The 18546-nt window shown below is 44.9% G+C and overlaps 1 protein-coding gene across 1 annotated transcript in view; it reads left to right on the forward strand.

The window, feature by feature from the left end:
- LOC110529049 (semaphorin-3D) overlaps nt 1-18546 on the forward strand; it is a 147607-nt gene that overhangs the window by 112527 nt on the left and 16534 nt on the right. Inside the window, exons 9-12 of the mRNA XM_036984222.2 lie at nt 858-972; nt 1245-1314; nt 11026-11170; nt 14421-14643. Of these exons, the coding sequence (XP_036840117.2) occupies nt 858-972; nt 1245-1314; nt 11026-11170; nt 14421-14643 (553 nt within the window). The remainder of the gene's footprint in view (nt 1-857; nt 973-1244; nt 1315-11025; nt 11171-14420; nt 14644-18546) is intronic.

The following is an 18546-nucleotide window of genomic DNA, read 5'->3' on the forward strand; positions in this document are numbered from 1 at the left end:
CAGTAACAGCAGATCCTACAGTAACAGCAGATCCTACAGTAACACCAGATCCTAAAGTAACAACAGATCCTACAGTAACAGATCCTACAGTAACAGCAGATCCTACAGTAACATCAGATCCTACAGTAACAGCAGATCCTACAGTTTCAGCAGATCCTACAGTTTCAGCAGATTCTACAGTTTCAGCAGATCCTACAGTAACAGCAGATCCTACAGTAACAGCATATCCTACAGTAACACCAGATCCTACAGTAACAACATATCCTACAGTAACAGATCCTACAGTAACAGCAGATCCTACAGTAACATCAGATCCTACAGTAACAGATCCTACAGTAACAGCAGATCCAACAGTAACATATCCTACAGTAACAACATATCCTACAGTAACAGATCCTGCAGTAACAGCAGATACTACAGTAACAGCAGATACTACAGTAACAGCAGATCCTACAGTAACAGCAGATCCTACAGTAACAGCAGATCCTACAGTAACAGCAGATCCAACAGTAACAGATCCTACAGTAACAGCAGATCCTACAGTAACAGATCATACAGTAACAGCAGATCCTACAGTAACAGCAGATCCTACAGTAACAGCAGATCCTGTATTAACAGCAGATCCTATAGTAACATCAGATCATACAGTAACAGCAGAGCCTACAGATTCTATATTAACATCAGATCCTATATTAACATCAGATCCTACAGTAACATCAGATCCTACAATAACAGCAGATCCTACAGTAACAGCAGATCCTACAGTGACCGATTTGAATGATATTAGTGAGACTAAAAGTACTTAGAGATATGTAGGTGTTGGTTTCATGTCCGATCTCCTCTGTGTGTCCCGTTAGAATGACGTCGGAGGGAAGAGGAGTCTGATTAATCGTTGGAGTACCTTCCTCAAAGCCCGTCTGGTGTGTTCTGTACCAGGACCTGGGGGACTGGACACACAGTTTGATGAGCTCGGTACTCTTTATCTACACTGCTGAAATGTTTTAAAAAAAATAGTTTTTTAATGAAGATTTACATTTGTATTATCATGACTTTGATAAGAGAAAATTATTGAATTGTTTGTTTAGTGGTTTGGTTTTCTGGCTTGTAACTTTTTAACTTTTGATTGGCAGTGTTTCGGGGTACAATGTACTGGTAAAATGAGTACAGGTCATTATGCTAGCATGATAAGGTATTCGTTTTGTTAATTGTCTCTGACTGTGGTTCCCCACTGTGATTCATTTCAGAGGATATCTTCATTCTGGAGACCAAAGACGACCAGAACCCTGTCATCTACGGAGTTTTCTCAACCTCCAGGTGAGTTTGGGCTTTAAACATTTCACAACACATATTATTGTACGATTCATATCATTCATTTTATGACAATAACTGACAATGATTTCATGACTGGTTATTATTTTAAAGTGGAACTGACAGTGTTTTAATTAACTACTTTGCAGATGTGACACAAACAGACAATCATAATCTCAGTAAAAAAAAATATCAAATTCCTAGTTTATGCTACAAAACTAGCTTTATAAGAGTTTTTAAAAATAGGTTATATTCGACTCAGAGTTCCATGACGTACACTAAGGCGTTGTTGGCAGAATAGATGGATGTAGTTCAATGCATGATTTTTAAAATTATTTTTTATTTATTTCACCTTTATGTAACCAGGTAGGCTAGTTGAGAACAAGTTCTCATTTACAACTGCGACCTGGCGAAGATAAAGCAAAGCAGATGAATATATAATTCACCAATACACTTGGTAGTCCAAAACATATTGCTGTCAGGTGGTAAATCACAGCTGGCCTGGTACATTGTTCGTCTCTCACTCTGTCTCCCAGCCAGGTGCAGGAGACTCCCTTCCTCCCTTCTCTCTCTCTCTCTCTCTCTCTCTCTCTCTCTCTCTCTCTCTTTCTCTCTCTGTCTTGTTCCATTCAGGAGGCACTGTTTATGTTTCAATGACTCAATATTTTTTGAGCAAAAATGTACAAATGTAAATAAGGCAGGGAATGTCAATCAAACTAGCAAGGTGAACGATGACGAGTCAGTAATAATGTGGCTAATAGTATAGTGTACGTGTCAAACACAAGGCCCGCGGGCTGAATAGAACACACCAGCCAGTCAACAGCTGAGGCATCTACTTTATCAAATTAAATGATGTGCTCCCATCAGTGAATTCAACTTGCTTTCGTTTGTCCGGTTTGCTGCTTGCAGCAGAGGGAAAGTGTACAGACACATGCCACAGTCCTAGCTAGGCTACTAAAATGGTGCAGTCTGACTTCGGTTTTTTAACGCTTGAAAATGAATAACCAAAAAACTAAACCTGCAACGACACACCAGGCAAAGGAGGAACATGTAGGCCTATCATAGCAACATTAGAGAAGTAGCCTCGGCTGGCTCCTCAACTGCTACCGCACGGCAAGCGCTACCAGAGCACCAAGTCTAGGACCAAAAAGGCACCTCAACAGCTTCTACCCCCAAGACATTAGACTACTGAACAACTACTAAAAATCGGCATCGGACTATTTACATTGCCCCCCCCCCACCCCTCCCTTGTTGTACACTGCTGCAGTCCATAGTTATTATCTATGCATAGTCACTTCACCCCCACCTACATGTACAGATTACCTCAACTAGCCTGTACCCCTCAAAACTGACTCGGTACCGGTGCCCCCCTGTATATAGCCTCCACACTGACTCGGTACCGGTAACCCCTGTATATAGCCTCCACATTGACTCAGTACCGGTACCCCCTGTATATAGCCTCCACATTGACTCAGTGCCGGTACTCCCTGTATATAGCCTCCACATTGACTCAGTACCGGTGCCCCCCTGTATATAGCCTCCACACTGACTCGGTACCGGTGCCCCCTGTATATAACCTCCACACTGACTCTGTACCGGTACCGCCTGTATATAGCCTCCACATTGACTCGGTACCGGTACCCCTTGTATATAGCCTCCACATTGACTCTGTACCGGTACCCCCTGTCTATGGCCTCCACATTGACTCAGTACCGGTACTCCCTGTATATAGCCTCCACATTGACTCAGTACCGGTACCCCCTGTATATAGCCTCCACATTGACTCAGTACCGGTACTTCCTGTATATAGCCTCCACATTGACTCAGTACCGGTACCCCCTGTATATAGCCTCCACATTGACTCAGTACCGGTACCCCCTGTATAAAGCCTCCACATTGACTCTGTACCTGTACCCCCTGTATATAGCCTCCACATTGACTCAGTACCGGTACTCCCTGTATATAACCTCCACATTGACTCAGTACCGGTACTCCCTGTATATAGCCTCCACATTGACTCTGTACGGGTACCCCCTGTATATAGCCTCCACATTGACTCTGTACCGGTACTCCCTGTATATAGCCTCCACATTGACTCTGTACCGGTACCCCCTGTATATAGCCTCCACATTGACTCAGTACCGGTACTCCCTGTATATAGCCTCCACATTGACTCAGTACCGGTACCCCCTGTATATAGCCTCCACATTGACTCAGTGCCGGTACTCCCTGTATATAGCCTCCACATTGACTCAGTACCGGTGCCCCCCTGTATATAGCCTCCACATTGACTCTGTACCGGTACCCCCTGTATATAGCCTCCACATTGACTCTGTACCGGTACTCCCTGTATATAGCCTCCACATTGACTCAGTACCGGTGCCCCCCTGTATATAGCCTCCACATTGACTCTGTACCGGTACCCCCTGTATATAGCCTCCACATTGACTCTGTACCGGTACCCCCCTGTATATAGCCTCCACATTGACTCTGTACCGGTACCCCCCTGTATATAGCCTCCACATTGACTCTGTACTGGTACCCCCTGTATATAGCCTCCACATTGACTCTGTACCGGTACCCCCCTGTATATAACCTCCACATTGACTCTGTACCGGTACCCCCTGTATATAGCCTCCACATTGACTCGGTACCGGTACCCCTTGTATATAGCCTCCACATTGACTCTGTACCGGTACCCCCTGTCTATGGCCTCCACATTGACTCAATACCGGTACTCCCTGTATATAGCCTCCACATTGACTCAGTACCGGTACCCCCTGTATATAGCCTCCACATTAACTCAGTACCGGTACTCCGTGTATATAGCCTCCACATTGACTCAGTACCGGTACCCCCTGTATATAGCCTCCACATTGACTCAGTGCCGGTACTCCCTGTATATAGCCTCCACATTGACTCAGTACCGGTGCCCCCCTGTATATAGCCTCCACACTGACTCGGTACCGGTGCCCCCTGTATATAACCTCCACACTGACTCTGTACCGGTACCGCCTGTATATAGCCTCCACATTGACTCGGTACCGGTACCCCTTGTATATAGCCTCCACATTGACTCTGTACCGGTACCCCCTGTCTATGGCCTCCACATTGACTCAGTACCGGTACTCCCTGTATATAGCCTCCACATTGACTCAGTACCGGTACCCCCTGTATATAGCCTCCACATTGACTCAGTACCGGTACCCCCTGTATATAGCCTCCACATTGACTCAGTACCGGTACCCCCTGTATATAGCCTCCACATTGACTCAGTTCCGGTATCACCTGTATATAGCCTCCACATTGACTCAGTACCGGTACTCCCTGTATATAGCCTCCACATTGACTCAGTACCGGTACCCCCTGTATATAGCCTCCACATTGACTCAGTACCGGTACCCCTTGTATATAGCCTCCACATTGACTCTGTACTGGTACTCCCTGTATATAGCCTCCACATTGACTCTGTACCGGTACTCCCTGTATATAGCCTCCACATTGACTCTGTACCGGTACCCCCTGTATATAGCCTCCACATTGACTCAGTACCGGTACTCCCTGTATATAGCCTCCACATTGACTCAGTACCGGTACCCCCTGTATATAGCCTCCACATTGACTCAGTACCGGTACTCCCTGTATATAGCCTCCACATTGACTCAGTACCGGTACCCCCTGTATATAACCTCCACATTGACTCAGTACCGGTACTCCCTGTATATAGCCTCCACATTGACTCTGTACGGGTACCCCCTGTATATAGCCTCCACATTGACTCAGTACCGGTACCCCTGTATATAACCTCCACATTGACTCAGTACCGGTACTCCCTGTATATAGCCTCCACATTGACTCTGTACGGGTACCCCCTGTATATAGCCTCCACATTGACTCAGTACCGGTACTCCCTGTATATAGCCTCCACATTGACTCTGTACCGGTACCCCCTGTATATAGCCTCCACATTGACTCAGTACCGGTACCCCCTGTATATAGCCTCCACATTGACTCTGTACCGGTACCCCCTGTATATAGCCTCCACATTGACTCTGTACCGGTACCCCCTGTATATAGCCTACACATTGACTCTGTACCGGTACCCCCTGTATATAGCCTCCACATTGACTCTTTACTGGTACCCCCTGTATATAGCCTCCACAATGACTCAGTACTGGTACCCCCTGTATATAGCCTCCACAATGACTCAGTACCGGTACCCCCTGTATATAGCCTCCACAATGACTCAGTACCGGTACCCCCTGTATATAGCCTCCACAATGACTCAGTACTGGTACCCCCTGTATATAGCCTCCACAATGACTCAGTACCGGTACCCCCTGTATATAGCCTCCACAATGACTCAGTACTGGTACCCCCTGTATATAGCCTCCACAATGACTCAGTACCGGTACCCCCTGTATATAGCCTCCACAATGACTCAGTACCGGTACCCCCTGTATATAGCCTCCACATTGACTCTGTACCTGTACCCCCTGTATATAGTCTCCACATTGACTCTATACCTGTACCCCCTGTATATAGCCTCCACAATGACTCAGTACTGGTACCCCCTGTATATAGCCTCCACAATGACTCAGTACCGGTACCCCCTGTATATAGCCTCCACATTGACTCTGTACCTGTACCCCCTGTATATAGCCTCCACATTGACTCTGTACCTGTACCCCCTGTATATAGCCTCCACATTGACTCTGTACCAGTACCCCCTGTATATAGCCTCCACATTGACTCTGTACCGGTACCCCCTGTATATAGCCTCCACATTGACTCTGTACCGTAACACCCTGTATATAACCTCCACATTGACTCTGTACCAGGACCCCCTGTATATAGCCTCCTCACATTGACTCTGTACCAGTACCCCCTGTATATAGCCTCCACATTGACTCTGTACCAGTACCCCCTGTATATAGCCTCCACATTGACTCTGTACCTGTACCCCCTGTATATAACCTCCACATTGACTCTGTACGGGTACCCCCTGTATATAGTCTCCACATTGACTCTGTACCGTAACACCCTGTATATAGCCTCCACATTGACTCTGTACCGGTACCCCCTGTATATAGTCTCCACATTGACTCTGTACCAGTACCCCCTGTATATAGCCTCCACATTGACTCTGTACCTGTACCCCCTGTATATAGCCTCCACATTGACTCTGTACCTGTACCCCCTGTATATAGCCTTGTTATTGTTATTGTTATTGTTTTACTTTTTATTTTAGTCTACTTGGTAAATATTTTCTTAACTCTTCTTGAACTGCACTGTTAGTTAAGGGCTTGTAAGCATTTCACTACACTTGTTGTATTAGGCTCTTTTGACAAGTGAATAATACTAAATAATACTATATTCAACCACAGTAATACTGTAGTCAACCACACCAGTGACCATACAGTAATACTGTAGTCAACCACACCAGTGACCATACAGTAATACTGTATTCAACCACACCAGTGACCCATACAGTAATACAGTATTCAGCCACACCAGTGACCATACAGTAATACTGTAGTCAACCACACCAGTGACCCATACAGTAATACAGTATTCAGCCACACCAGTGACCGTACAGTAATACAGTATTCAGCCACACCAGTGACCATACAGTAATACAGTATTCAGCCACACCAGTGACCATACAGTAATACAGTATTCAGCCACACCAGTGACCATACAGTAATACAGTATTCAGCCACACCAGTGACCATACAGTAATACAGTATTCAGCCACACCAGTGACCATACAGTAATACAGTATTCAGCCACACCAGTGACCATACAGTAATACAGTATTCAGCCACACCAGTGACCATACAGTAATACAGTATTCAGCCACACCAGTGACCATACAGTAATACTGTATTCAACCACACCAGTGACCCATACAGTAATACAGTATTCAGCCACACCAGTGACCATACAGTAATACAGTATTCAGCCACACCAGTGACCCATACAGTAATACTGTATTCAGCCACACCAGTGACCCATACAGTAATACAGTATTCAGCCACACCAGTGACCCATACAGTAAAACTGTAGTCAACCACACCAGTGACCATACAGTAATACTGTAGTCAACCACACCAGTGACCATACAGTAATACAGTATTCAACCACACCAGTGACCCATACAGTAATACAGTATTCAGCCACACCAGTGACCCATACAGTAAAACTGTAGTCAACCACACCAGTGACCCATACAGTAATACTGTAGTCAACCACACCAGTGACCCATACAGTAATACTGTAGTCAACCACACCAGTGACCCATACAGTAATACTGTAGTCAACCCACCAGTGACCCATACAGTAAAACTGTAGTCAACCACACCAGTGACCCATACAGTAATACAGTATTCAGCCACACCAGTGACCCATACAGTAATACTGTAGTCAACCACACCAGTGACCCATACAGTAAAACTGTAGTCAACCACACCAGTGACCCATACAGTAATACTGTAGTCAACCACACCAGTGACCCATACAGTAATACTGTAGTCAACCACACCAGTGACCCATACAGTAATACTGTAGTCAACCACACCAGTGATCCATACAGTAATACTGTAGTCAACCACACCAGTGATCCATACAGTAATACTGTAGTCAACCACACCAGTGACCCATACAGTAATACTGTAGTCAACCACACCAGTGATCCATACAGTAATACTGTCTTCAACCACACCAGTGACCCATACAGTAAAACTGTAGTCAACCACACCAGTGATCCATACAGTAATACTGTCTTCAACCACACCAGTGACCCATACAGTAATACTGTAGTCAACCACACCAGTGACCCATACAGTAAAACTGTAGTCAACCACACCAGTGACCCATACAGTAATACTGTAGTCAACCACACCAGTGATCCATACAGTAATACTGTCTTCAACCACACCAGTGATCCATACAGTAATACAGTATTCAACCACACCAGTGATCCATGCCGTGCAACAACAAAAAAGGCAGAACATGCTTTAAGTTGAAATGTTACAACAACCTATAGCTAACGTTTTTGTTATTTGGAATTATTAAATACCTTTTGATTAGGATCGCATTATATCTGCAAGCATAGCAGCAAAGGCTGGACAAATACTGTTTCTCTTCTTTTGTTTTAATATGTTAAAATACTATGTACTATTTATATTATTATTATTATTGACATTATAAAGAACCATATTTGGCCAGTTTTGGTCGCAGTTGCATGTTTTTTGTGGTTGTTGTAAAAACTAATAGGCCATGCAAATTCATTGTTGTTTTCCAATACAGCCCGTGTGCTGATTGTGTTTGACACCCCTGGGATGTCATGTCATTGGATAAGTGGGGGAGTGACTGAATATTTCCCCTCATATCGTTTATCAGGGGCTACACAGCTAGAGTTGCAGGTGTCACTTGGTTAGCTAGCAAGAAATGTGAAACGTTATCCACAGCTAGCATATCTATTAGTTGTCAATGAAATTATAAGGCGAGGCCAAGATGCAGATGGTTAGTCCAATATGTTTATTAACAATCCATTAGGGTAAGGCAAGAGAAGGGTGGTGGACAGGCAGAAGGTCTAAACCAGTTCAGAGTCCAGGAGGTACAGAGTGGCAGACAGGCTCGAGGTCAAGGCAGGCAGGCGGGTACAGAGTGGCAGACAGGCTCGAGGTCAAGGCAGGCAGAATGGTCAGTCAGGCGGGTACAAAGTCCAGAAAACAGGCAAGGGTCAAACCCGGGAGGACTAGCAAAAAGAGAATAGAATCATGAGTACAGGAAAACACGCTGGTTGACTTGAACATACAAGAAGAACTGGCACAGAGAGACAGGAAACACAGGGATACACTGTTACACTGTTACAGAGAGACAGGAAACACAGGGATAAATACACTGGCACAGAGAGACAGGAAACACAGGGATAAATACACTGGCACAGAGAGACAGGAAACACAGGGATAAATACACTGGCACAGAGAGACAGGAAACACAGGGATAAATACACTGGTACAGAGAGACAGGAAACACAGGGATAAATACACTGGTACAGCGAGACAGGAAACACAGGGATACATACACTGGGGAAAACAAGCGACACCTGGAGGGGGTGGAGACAATCACAAGGACAGGTGAAACAGATCAGGGTGTGACAGAAATGTATTTGGCAGGCAGGTAGGCAGGCAGGCACGTTCCCATTCAGTTATCAAAACATGGGTTGGGACAAGCACGCTTTGGCAGGCAAGTTGCAGAAGGACGAGCAGGCTACTGGAAAAAGTTTGAGAGGGTTTATCTACTGTTCCCTCGTTAGATTTGAGCTCATCTCGCTCTGGCTAACATTAGTTGTTGATCTTGTTGTTGTTGATGCGCTTAGGCAACTAAGGGAGAGAGAGCCTAACTTTTCATGGTTGTTTGATCAGTAGGATTGTAAAAGTTCCCAAATGTAAGAGGATTCCTGTGGTGTTTTACATATTTTCAGAAATCCATTCAGGTGTATTTTTGTGCATTTTGGTAAATGAGTTCTAGTGATCTAAAGTCGTGCTGTTGTTTACTTCCTGTAAACACGCGGTCCGGTTGAAATTGAACGATGGCAGGCCCGTGTTGCATATAGGCTGTAGTTCTGATTGGCTATGGCTCAACGGTCTGCCGGCCCACGCCGGCCCTGGAAAAGACAGATGTTTTTTACTAGGTTTCATTTACTGCGGTGTTTATTAATTAGGAAAATGACAAACGATGTTGCTATAGAAATTTAACAAATGCCTTACTGTACGTAATTCCCAGACAGTACATTCATTTACAAAATGACCAAATCTAACTGCTCGCTTGTCAGAAAACGTAAAAAATATTCTTATTCTTCCTGGGTGTGTATATGAACAGATTGAAAAAATATTTAATGTTGCTTTAAACGCTGTCAGTTCCCCTTTTAAGAACTAGAGCAAGTACACTTTCACTGTATTGCAGTCCTTTTATCTGTGAACAAAGGGAAATGCACGATTCTCAGTGAGAATCTCCCTAAAAGACAACAGACCAAAAAATTTTAAAAGGATGTTCTCTAGTTCCTTAACAAAACAACCAGCCTGACACGTGCACTCTTCCATACCCCTGACACGTGCACGCTCCCGTCTCAGCGCTGCAGTGACCCCAGGGGTTATTGAGGGGTCAGGGGTGGAGAGGCCCGGCTGGGTGTGTTATTGTAACCCACCCGGATACATGTTAACACTCTCTTACCCTTTCCACCTTCCTCTCCCCTCCCTCTCTTTCTTTCCTTTTTCTATCTCCCCCTCTCCCCCCTCTCTCTCTCTGTCTCTTTCCTTTCCTCCCTCCCCTCCTCTCCCCCTCTCTCTCTGTCTCTTTCCTTTCCTATCTCTCCCTCTCTCTCTCTCTCTCTCTCTCTCTTTCCTTTCCTATCTCCCCTCTCCCCCCTCTCTCTCTCTGTCTCTTTCCTTTCCTCCCTCCCCTCCTCTTCCCCCCCTCTCTCTCTCTTTCCTTTCCTTCCTCCCCTCCTCTCCCCCCTCTCTCTCTCTGTCTCTTTCCTTTCCTATCTCCCCTCCTCTCCCCCCTCTCTCTCTGTCTCTTTCCTTTCCTATCTCCCCTCCTCTCCCCCCTCTCTCTCTGTCTCTTTCTTACTCTGTGTTTTTTTTCTCCATCTCCTCTCCTCTCCTCTTCTCAGCATTGTAACCCCCCTCTGTCTCTTCTCTCCCCTAGTTCTGTCTTCAGAGGGTCAGCAGTGTGTGTCTACTCCATGGCCTCTATCAGGGCAGCCTTCAACGGTCCGTTCGCCCACAAGGAAGGGCCCGACTACCGCTGGGTGGAGTACAAGGGGAGGATCCCATATCCACGACCTGGCACTGTGAGTTTCTCAGCAGGGATGGAAGTGACAGACAGACGGATGGACAAACAGACAGACAGGGAAGCAAGCAGAAAGAGAGACAGGCAGGCACACAGATTGACAAATCATAAAAATAAAAAAAACATTAGATGTGCTTGATTGAGCCTTTTACAACGGAACCAATCGAAAAGTCCCAAAAGTGTAAACCCCGCCCCCCTGGCACTCTAGGCGAGCTTAAGGAAACTCTCAAAATATTTGAAAGGTTTCAAAAAGTATTTGAATCCCGATCTGGTGGCAGACAGGCAGACAAGCAGGCGGACAGACAGGCAACACGTGTGTTGATTTAAACAAGTTGATAAAGTTGTTGGACGCTAACCACTGGCTGGTTGATTTATAACAAGCTGATAAAACTGTTGGAATCTGACCGCTGGCTGGTTGATTTAACACCTCGGCTATGCATTCCCCTGGGAAGTGGTAACTTGTCAGCCAGAGGCTTCAGGGGAATGTTTAATGTGTTTTAGTGCTCTGTCGGAAGTGGCTTGATCTCACTGTTATTCTAGTCCCCCTGTTAGGGAACACCACAGGCAGTGGAGCGGCTCCTTGGATGTGCTTGATTACCCCGCACACACGCGCACACGTGCACACACACACACACACACACACACACACACACACACACACACACACACACACACACACAGTTCCTTGAAAGTGGTTGATTACTAGGGTCAGGGACGTCAGTGTTGTGGTTACGTGATTAAAATTCAAGTGAAACAGCTTCACATCATCATCCAGTGTAATTTTAACCCCTGAGTCACTGAACAGCACGCATAGAGAGAGTAATGGCAGCCACATTGCAAAGGAAATAATAGGAGTTTAAATGAGAGTCTGTTGCCAGTTTAAACACCACATGATGCTCATGCTTGTCATATCAGTGATTTTGTTTTGCCAGGATGGTAGGAGGAAATGACATCCACTCTGACAATTGAAGATTAAATGACCTTCCTTAGGTTATATAAGTAGCTGTGCTTTGCTTGAGTGTTACTGTTTGCCGTCTCTTTTGCGATCAAAGTGCTGTTGATTTGAATAATAAAACATGAAACATAACCAGTCATCCAACTAGAACAACAATAAAAACTATAACTCTGTGATCTGTGGTCACTGTGACCTCAAGTAATACTCCTTGAATTCTCCTTGAATAATCCTTTAATACTCCTTGAATTCTCCTTGAATAATCTTTGAATTCTCCTTGAATACTCCTTGAATTCTCCTTGAGTAATCCTTGAATTCTCCTTGAATAATCCTTGAATAATCCTTGAATTCTCCTTGAATTCTCCTTGAATTCTCCTTGAATAATCCTTGAATTCTCCTTGAATTCTCCTTGAATAATCCTTGAATTCTCCTTGAATTCTCCTTGAATAATCCTTGAATTCTCCTTGAATTCTCCTTGACATCTCCTTGAATAATCCTTGACATCTCCTTGAATAATCTTTATTTTCTTTTATTTCACCTTTATTTAACCAGGTAGGCTTGTTGAGAACAAGTTCTCATTCGCAACTGCGACCTGGACCAAGATAAAGCAAAGTAGTTTGACACAACAACACAGAGTTACACATGGAATAAACAAACATACAATCAATAATCTATATACAGCATGTGCCAATGAGGTAGGATAAGAGAGGAAAGGCAATAAATAGGCCATGGTGGCGAAGTAATTACAATTAAACACTGGAATGGTAGGATGTGCAGAAGATGAATGTGCAAGTAGAGATACTGGGGTCCAAAGGAGCAAAATAAATAAATATATACTGTATGGGGATGGAGTAGTTAGATGGGCTATCTACAGGTGCAATGATCTGTGAGCTGCTCTGACAGCTGGTGCTTGAAGTTAGTGAGGGAGACTTTCCAGCTTCAGCGATTTTTGCAGTTTGTTCCATTGGCAGCAGAGAACTGGAAAAAAGTCAGCCAAAGGAGGAATTGGATTAGGGGGTGACCAGTGAAATATATCTGCTGGAGCGCGTGCTGCGGGTGGGTGCTGCTATGGTGACCAGTGAACTGAGATAAGGCGGGGCTATACCTAGCAGAGACTTGGCAGTGGACTCTGCAGTAAATTGCTAATTCCCCTCCCTTTGGCAACTCTATCTTGTCGGAAAATGTTATAGTTAGGGATGGAAATTTCAGGGTTTTTGGTGATCTTCCTAAGCCAGGATTCAGACATGGCTAGGACATCTGGGTTGGCATAGTGTGCTAAGGCAGTGAATAAAACAAACTTGGGGAGGAGGCTTCTAATGTTAACACGCATGAAACCAAGGCTTTGACGGTTACAGAAGTCAACAAATGAGAGCGATTGTGGAATGGGAGTGGAGCTAGGCACTACTGGGCCTGGATTAACCTCTATGTCACCAGAGCAACAGAGGAGGAGTAGGATAAGGGTATGGCTAAAGGCTATAACAACTGGTCGTCTAGTATGTTCGGAAAAGAGAGTAAAAGGAGCAGGTTTCTGGGCGTGATGGAATAGATTCAAAGCATAATGTACAGACAAAGGTATGGTAGGACGTGAATACAGTGGAGGTAAACCTAGGCATAGAGTGATGACGAGAGAGATATTGTCTCTAGAAACATAATTTAAACCAGGTGATGTGTGGGAGGTGGAACTGAAGGGTTAGCTAATGCATATTGAGCAGGGCTAGAGGATCTACAGTGAGATAAGACAATAATCACTAACCAGAACAGCAATGGACAAGGCATATTGACATTAGGGAGAGGCATGCGTAGCCGAGTGATCATAGAGGTCCAGTAAGTAGATTAGCTGGCTAGAGACATGGCGATTCATTCAGCTAGTGGGCCGGGGCTAGCAAGTTAGCAGAAGGGCTTAGAGGTACCTCGCGACGGAAGAAGTCTGTTGTAGCCTCCTCGTGCAGAGCCTCCTCGTGCAGAGCCTCCTCGTGTAGAGCCTCCTCGTGCAGAGCCTCCTCGTGCAGAGCCTCCTCGTGCAGAGCCTCCTCGTGCGGTTCCTTCGGCAGACCAGCCGTGATGGATTTTGTAGGGTTCTGTGTAGTAAAGGTGCCCAGTCCAATTGGCAAAATAGGTATAGTGGCCCAAGAAATTGGCCGATGGATCTATTCAGCTAACAGTCCGATATGCTCTAGACAGCTGGTGGGCCGCTGATAGCAGGCTAGCAGTTGGGCATTCATCCTTGAATACTCCTTGAATACTCCTTGAATACTCCTTAATACTCCTTGAATACTCCTTTGTCATTTTCCTTCCCCAGTGTCCCAGCGAAACGTATGACCCCCTCCACAAGTCTACTCGTGACTTCCCTGATGACGTAGTGAGCTTCATGAGGGGTCACCAGCTGATGTGGGAACCCATCCTTCCAATCACCCGCCGGCCTGTCTTCACCCGCGTCAATGTGCCCTACACCCTACGAAGGGTAGTAGTGGACAGGGTGGATGCTGAGGATGGGCAGTATGACGTCCTACACCTGGGCACAGGTAAGAGAGTGTGTGAATGTGCTACACCCTACGAAGGGTACAGGGAGACAGTGTGGCTGGGGTGTAGTGTAGGAATGAACAGTGTTCCCAACACCCTACGAAGGGTACAGGGAGAAAGTGGGGCTGGGGTGTAGTGTAGTAGTGAACAGTGTTCCCAACACCCTACGAAGGGTACAGGGAGACAGTGTGACTGGGGTGTAGTGTAGGAATGAACAGTGTTCCCAACACCCTACGAAGGGTACACCCGTGTCCCTCTCTACCAACAGTAGAGAGGGGTCTGATACCAACAGTAGAGAGGGGTCTGATACCAACAGTAGAGAGGGGTCTGATACCAACAGTAGAGAGGGGTCTGATACTAACAGTAGAGAGAGGTCTGATACCAACAGTAGAGAGGGGTCTGATACCAACAGTAGAGAGGGGTCTGATACCAACAGTAGAGAGGGGTCTGATACCAACAGTAGAGAGGGGTCTGATACCAACAGTAGAGAGGGGTCTGATACCAACAGTAGAGAGGGGTCTGATACCAACAGTAGAGAGGGGTCTGATACCAACAGTAGAGAGGGGGACTGATACCAACAGTAGAGAGGGGGACTGATACCAACAGTAGAGAGGGGGACTGATACCAACAGTAGAGAGGGGGACTGATACCAACAGGAGAGAGGGGGACTGATACCAACAGTAGAGAGGAGGACTGATACCAACAGGAGAGAGGGGGACTGATACCAACAGTAGAGAGGGGGACTGATACCAACAGTAGAGAGGGGGACTGATACCAACAGTAGAGGGGTCTGATACCAACAGTAGAGGGGTCTGATACCAACAGGAGAGAGGGGACTGATACCAACAGTAGAGAAAGGGGGACTGATACCAACAGTAGAGAGGGGGACTGATACCAACAGTAGAGAGGGGGACTGATACCAACAGTAGAGATGAATTTTCGGGACAAATCGTCAGAATGCAACCCATCTAATTTTTCTTAACTCTTTTTCTTGATCTGCATTGTTGGTTAGAGTCTTGTAAGTAAGACATTCACTGTAAGGTCTACTACACCGGTTTTATTCAACACATGTGACAAATGCAATTTGATTTGATCCCGTATGGGATTATTTGATACAAAAGCAAACATTACAATAATTCACTGTGGTAATTCAGTGATCATTCTTCTTCTGGTGTTCTCTGCATTTGCTCATCGCATAAAGAGTGAAATCAATACATAATTATAAATAAGCTTATCGAAACAATAATTACATCCCTAGAGCAGTAAAATAATACACATACAGTAGCAGTCAAAAGTTTGGACACACCTACTCATTTAAGGGTTTTTCATTATTTTTTACTTTTTTCTATATTGTAGAATAACAGCGAAGACATCAAAACTATGAAATGACACATGGAATCACGTAGTAACAAAAAAAAGCAACAAATAACAAATAAATAAGTAACAAATAAATATATTTTAAATTTGAGATTATTCAAATAGCCACCCTTTGCCTTGATGAAAGCTTTGCACATTCTTGGCATTCTCTCAACCAGCCTCATGAGGTAGTCACCTGGAATGCATTTAATTTAAGAAGGTGTGCTTTCTTAAAAGTTAATTTGGACAATTTCTTTCCTTCTTAATGTGTTTGAGCCAATCAGTTGTGTTGTGACAAGGTAGGTTGGTAAACAGAAGATAGTCCTATTTGGTAAAAGACCAAGTCCATATTATGGCAAGAACAGCTCAAATCAGCAAAAAGAAATGACAGTCCATCATTACTTTAAGACATGAAGGTCAGTCAATATGGAAAATTTCAAGAACTTTGAAAGTTCCTTCAACAGTCGCAAAAACCATCAAGCGTTATAATGAAACTGGCTCTCATGAGGACCGCCACAGGAAAGGAAGACCCAGAATTACCTCTGCTGCGGAGGATAAGTTCATTAGAGTTACCAGCCTCCGAGATTGCTGCCCAAATAAATGCTTCACAGAGTTTAACTAACAGACACATCTCAACATCATCTGTTCAGAGGAGACTGCGTGAATCAGACCTTCATGGTTGAATTGCTGCAAAGAAACCACTACTAAAGGACACCAATAAGAAGAAGAGACTTGCTTGGACAAAGAAACATGAGTAATGGACATTAGACCAGTGGAAATTTGTCCATTGGTCTGGAGTTCAAGTTTGAGATTTTTGGTTCCAATCTCTGTGCCACAGTAAAACATGGAGGAAGAGGTGTTATGGTGTGGGGGTACTTTGTTGGTGACACTGTCTGTGATTTATTTAGAATTCAGGGCATACTTAACCAGCATGGCTACCACAGCATTCTGCAGTGAAACGCCATCCATCTGGTTTGGGCAAAGTGGGATGATCATTTGTTTTTCAACAGGACAATGACCCCAAAACACACCTCCAGACTGTGTCAGGGCTATTTGACCCAGAAGAAGAGTGCTGCATCAGATGACCTGGCCTCCACCATCACCCAACCTCAAACCAATTGAGATGGTTATGGGTTGAGTCGGACCACAGAGTGAAGGAAAAGCAGCCAACAAGTGCTCAGCATATGTGGGAACTCCTTCAAGACTGTAGGAAAAGCATTCCAGATGAAGCTGGTTGAGAGAATACCTAGAGTGTGCAATGCTGTCATCGAGGCAAAGTTTGGCTATTGGAAGTATTGGAAATATAAAATGTGTTTGGATTTGTTTAACCCTTTTTTGGTTACTACATGATTCCATGTGTGTTATTTCATAGTTTTGATGTCTTCGCTATTATTCTACAATTTAGAAAATAGTAAAAATATAGAAAAACCCTTGAATGAGTAGGTGTGTCTAAACGTTTGACTGGTACTGTGTATATATATATATATATATATACATACATAACATATACAGTTAACATGTGTGTAGAGTGTGTGTGTGTGTAGAGTGTGTGTGTGCAGAGTGTGTGTGTAGAGTGTGTTTGCAGAGGGGTGTCTGTCTTAAAATGATTCACTTAGAATAGGGTAAAGTTCAAGACACACACACACACACACACACACACACAGAGGACTGGTTCTTCACGATAATGTCAGGATGGTCCCAGGGCGGGGAGTCATTATCCTGGGGAAAGGGTTACCGTGGGAACTTTCCTGTGGCTCAACAACTAATCTACGTCTGAGACTGATGAACCAGGCCATGTTGGGCTCCAACGGCCCAGCTCACCTTAGTGTGATCACTGTTCCATAGCCCTGCACTCTGACATTCAATCCTCTCTGCCTGAACCCTGGTGGATCTCAGAGTCAAGACTCTGCTGTTGGTCAGCAATCATCAGATCAACAGGCTTCAGTTTTGAGTGTTTTCCATTGAGATTCTCATCATTAAGGCATAGTGAATCGTGTCCGTATTAAGAGTGTGGCTAATCAAGGCAAGCGAATGTCTGGTGAGATGAATGGATTCCCGTGATTTAGTAGCATTAGCGCCTAGACACGGAGTCATTCATCAAGCTGAGGTAGATAGCTGAGCTCTCTCTGTCTGAAGGCTCTCCTCTTAGTGGGAACGTTGCTATGACCTCTGGTCACCCATTGAGGTTAAATATTTTAAAGTCAGAAATCACACACTACCGTGTTATCCCTGTTAATGAGTTTAGTTTGGGCCGACACACTCAACTTAACTTAGCAAACATGTACACACATACACACACACTAGACAATGCTACTAAGTAACGATCACACCACAGCATCAATGCATGAAGCACACAGTCAGGAGGAGTGATTCGTCAGGCTGGGTGGTTAGTCAGGCTGGGTGGTTAGTCAGGCCGGGTGGTTGTTCAGGCAGGCAGGTTGGTTAGGCAGGGTGGTTCGTCAGGCAGGGTGGTTAGTCAGGCCGGGTGGTTGTTCAGGCAGGCAGGTTGGTCAGGCAGGGTGGTTTGTCAGGCAGGGTGGTTGCTATGA

The sequence above is a fragment of the Oncorhynchus mykiss genome, chromosome 7, assembly GCF_057628025.1.
Source record: "Oncorhynchus mykiss isolate SJ-2025 chromosome 7, ASM5762802v1, whole genome shotgun sequence".
In the NCBI taxonomy this organism is placed as follows: Eukaryota; Metazoa; Chordata; class Actinopteri; order Salmoniformes; family Salmonidae; genus Oncorhynchus; species Oncorhynchus mykiss.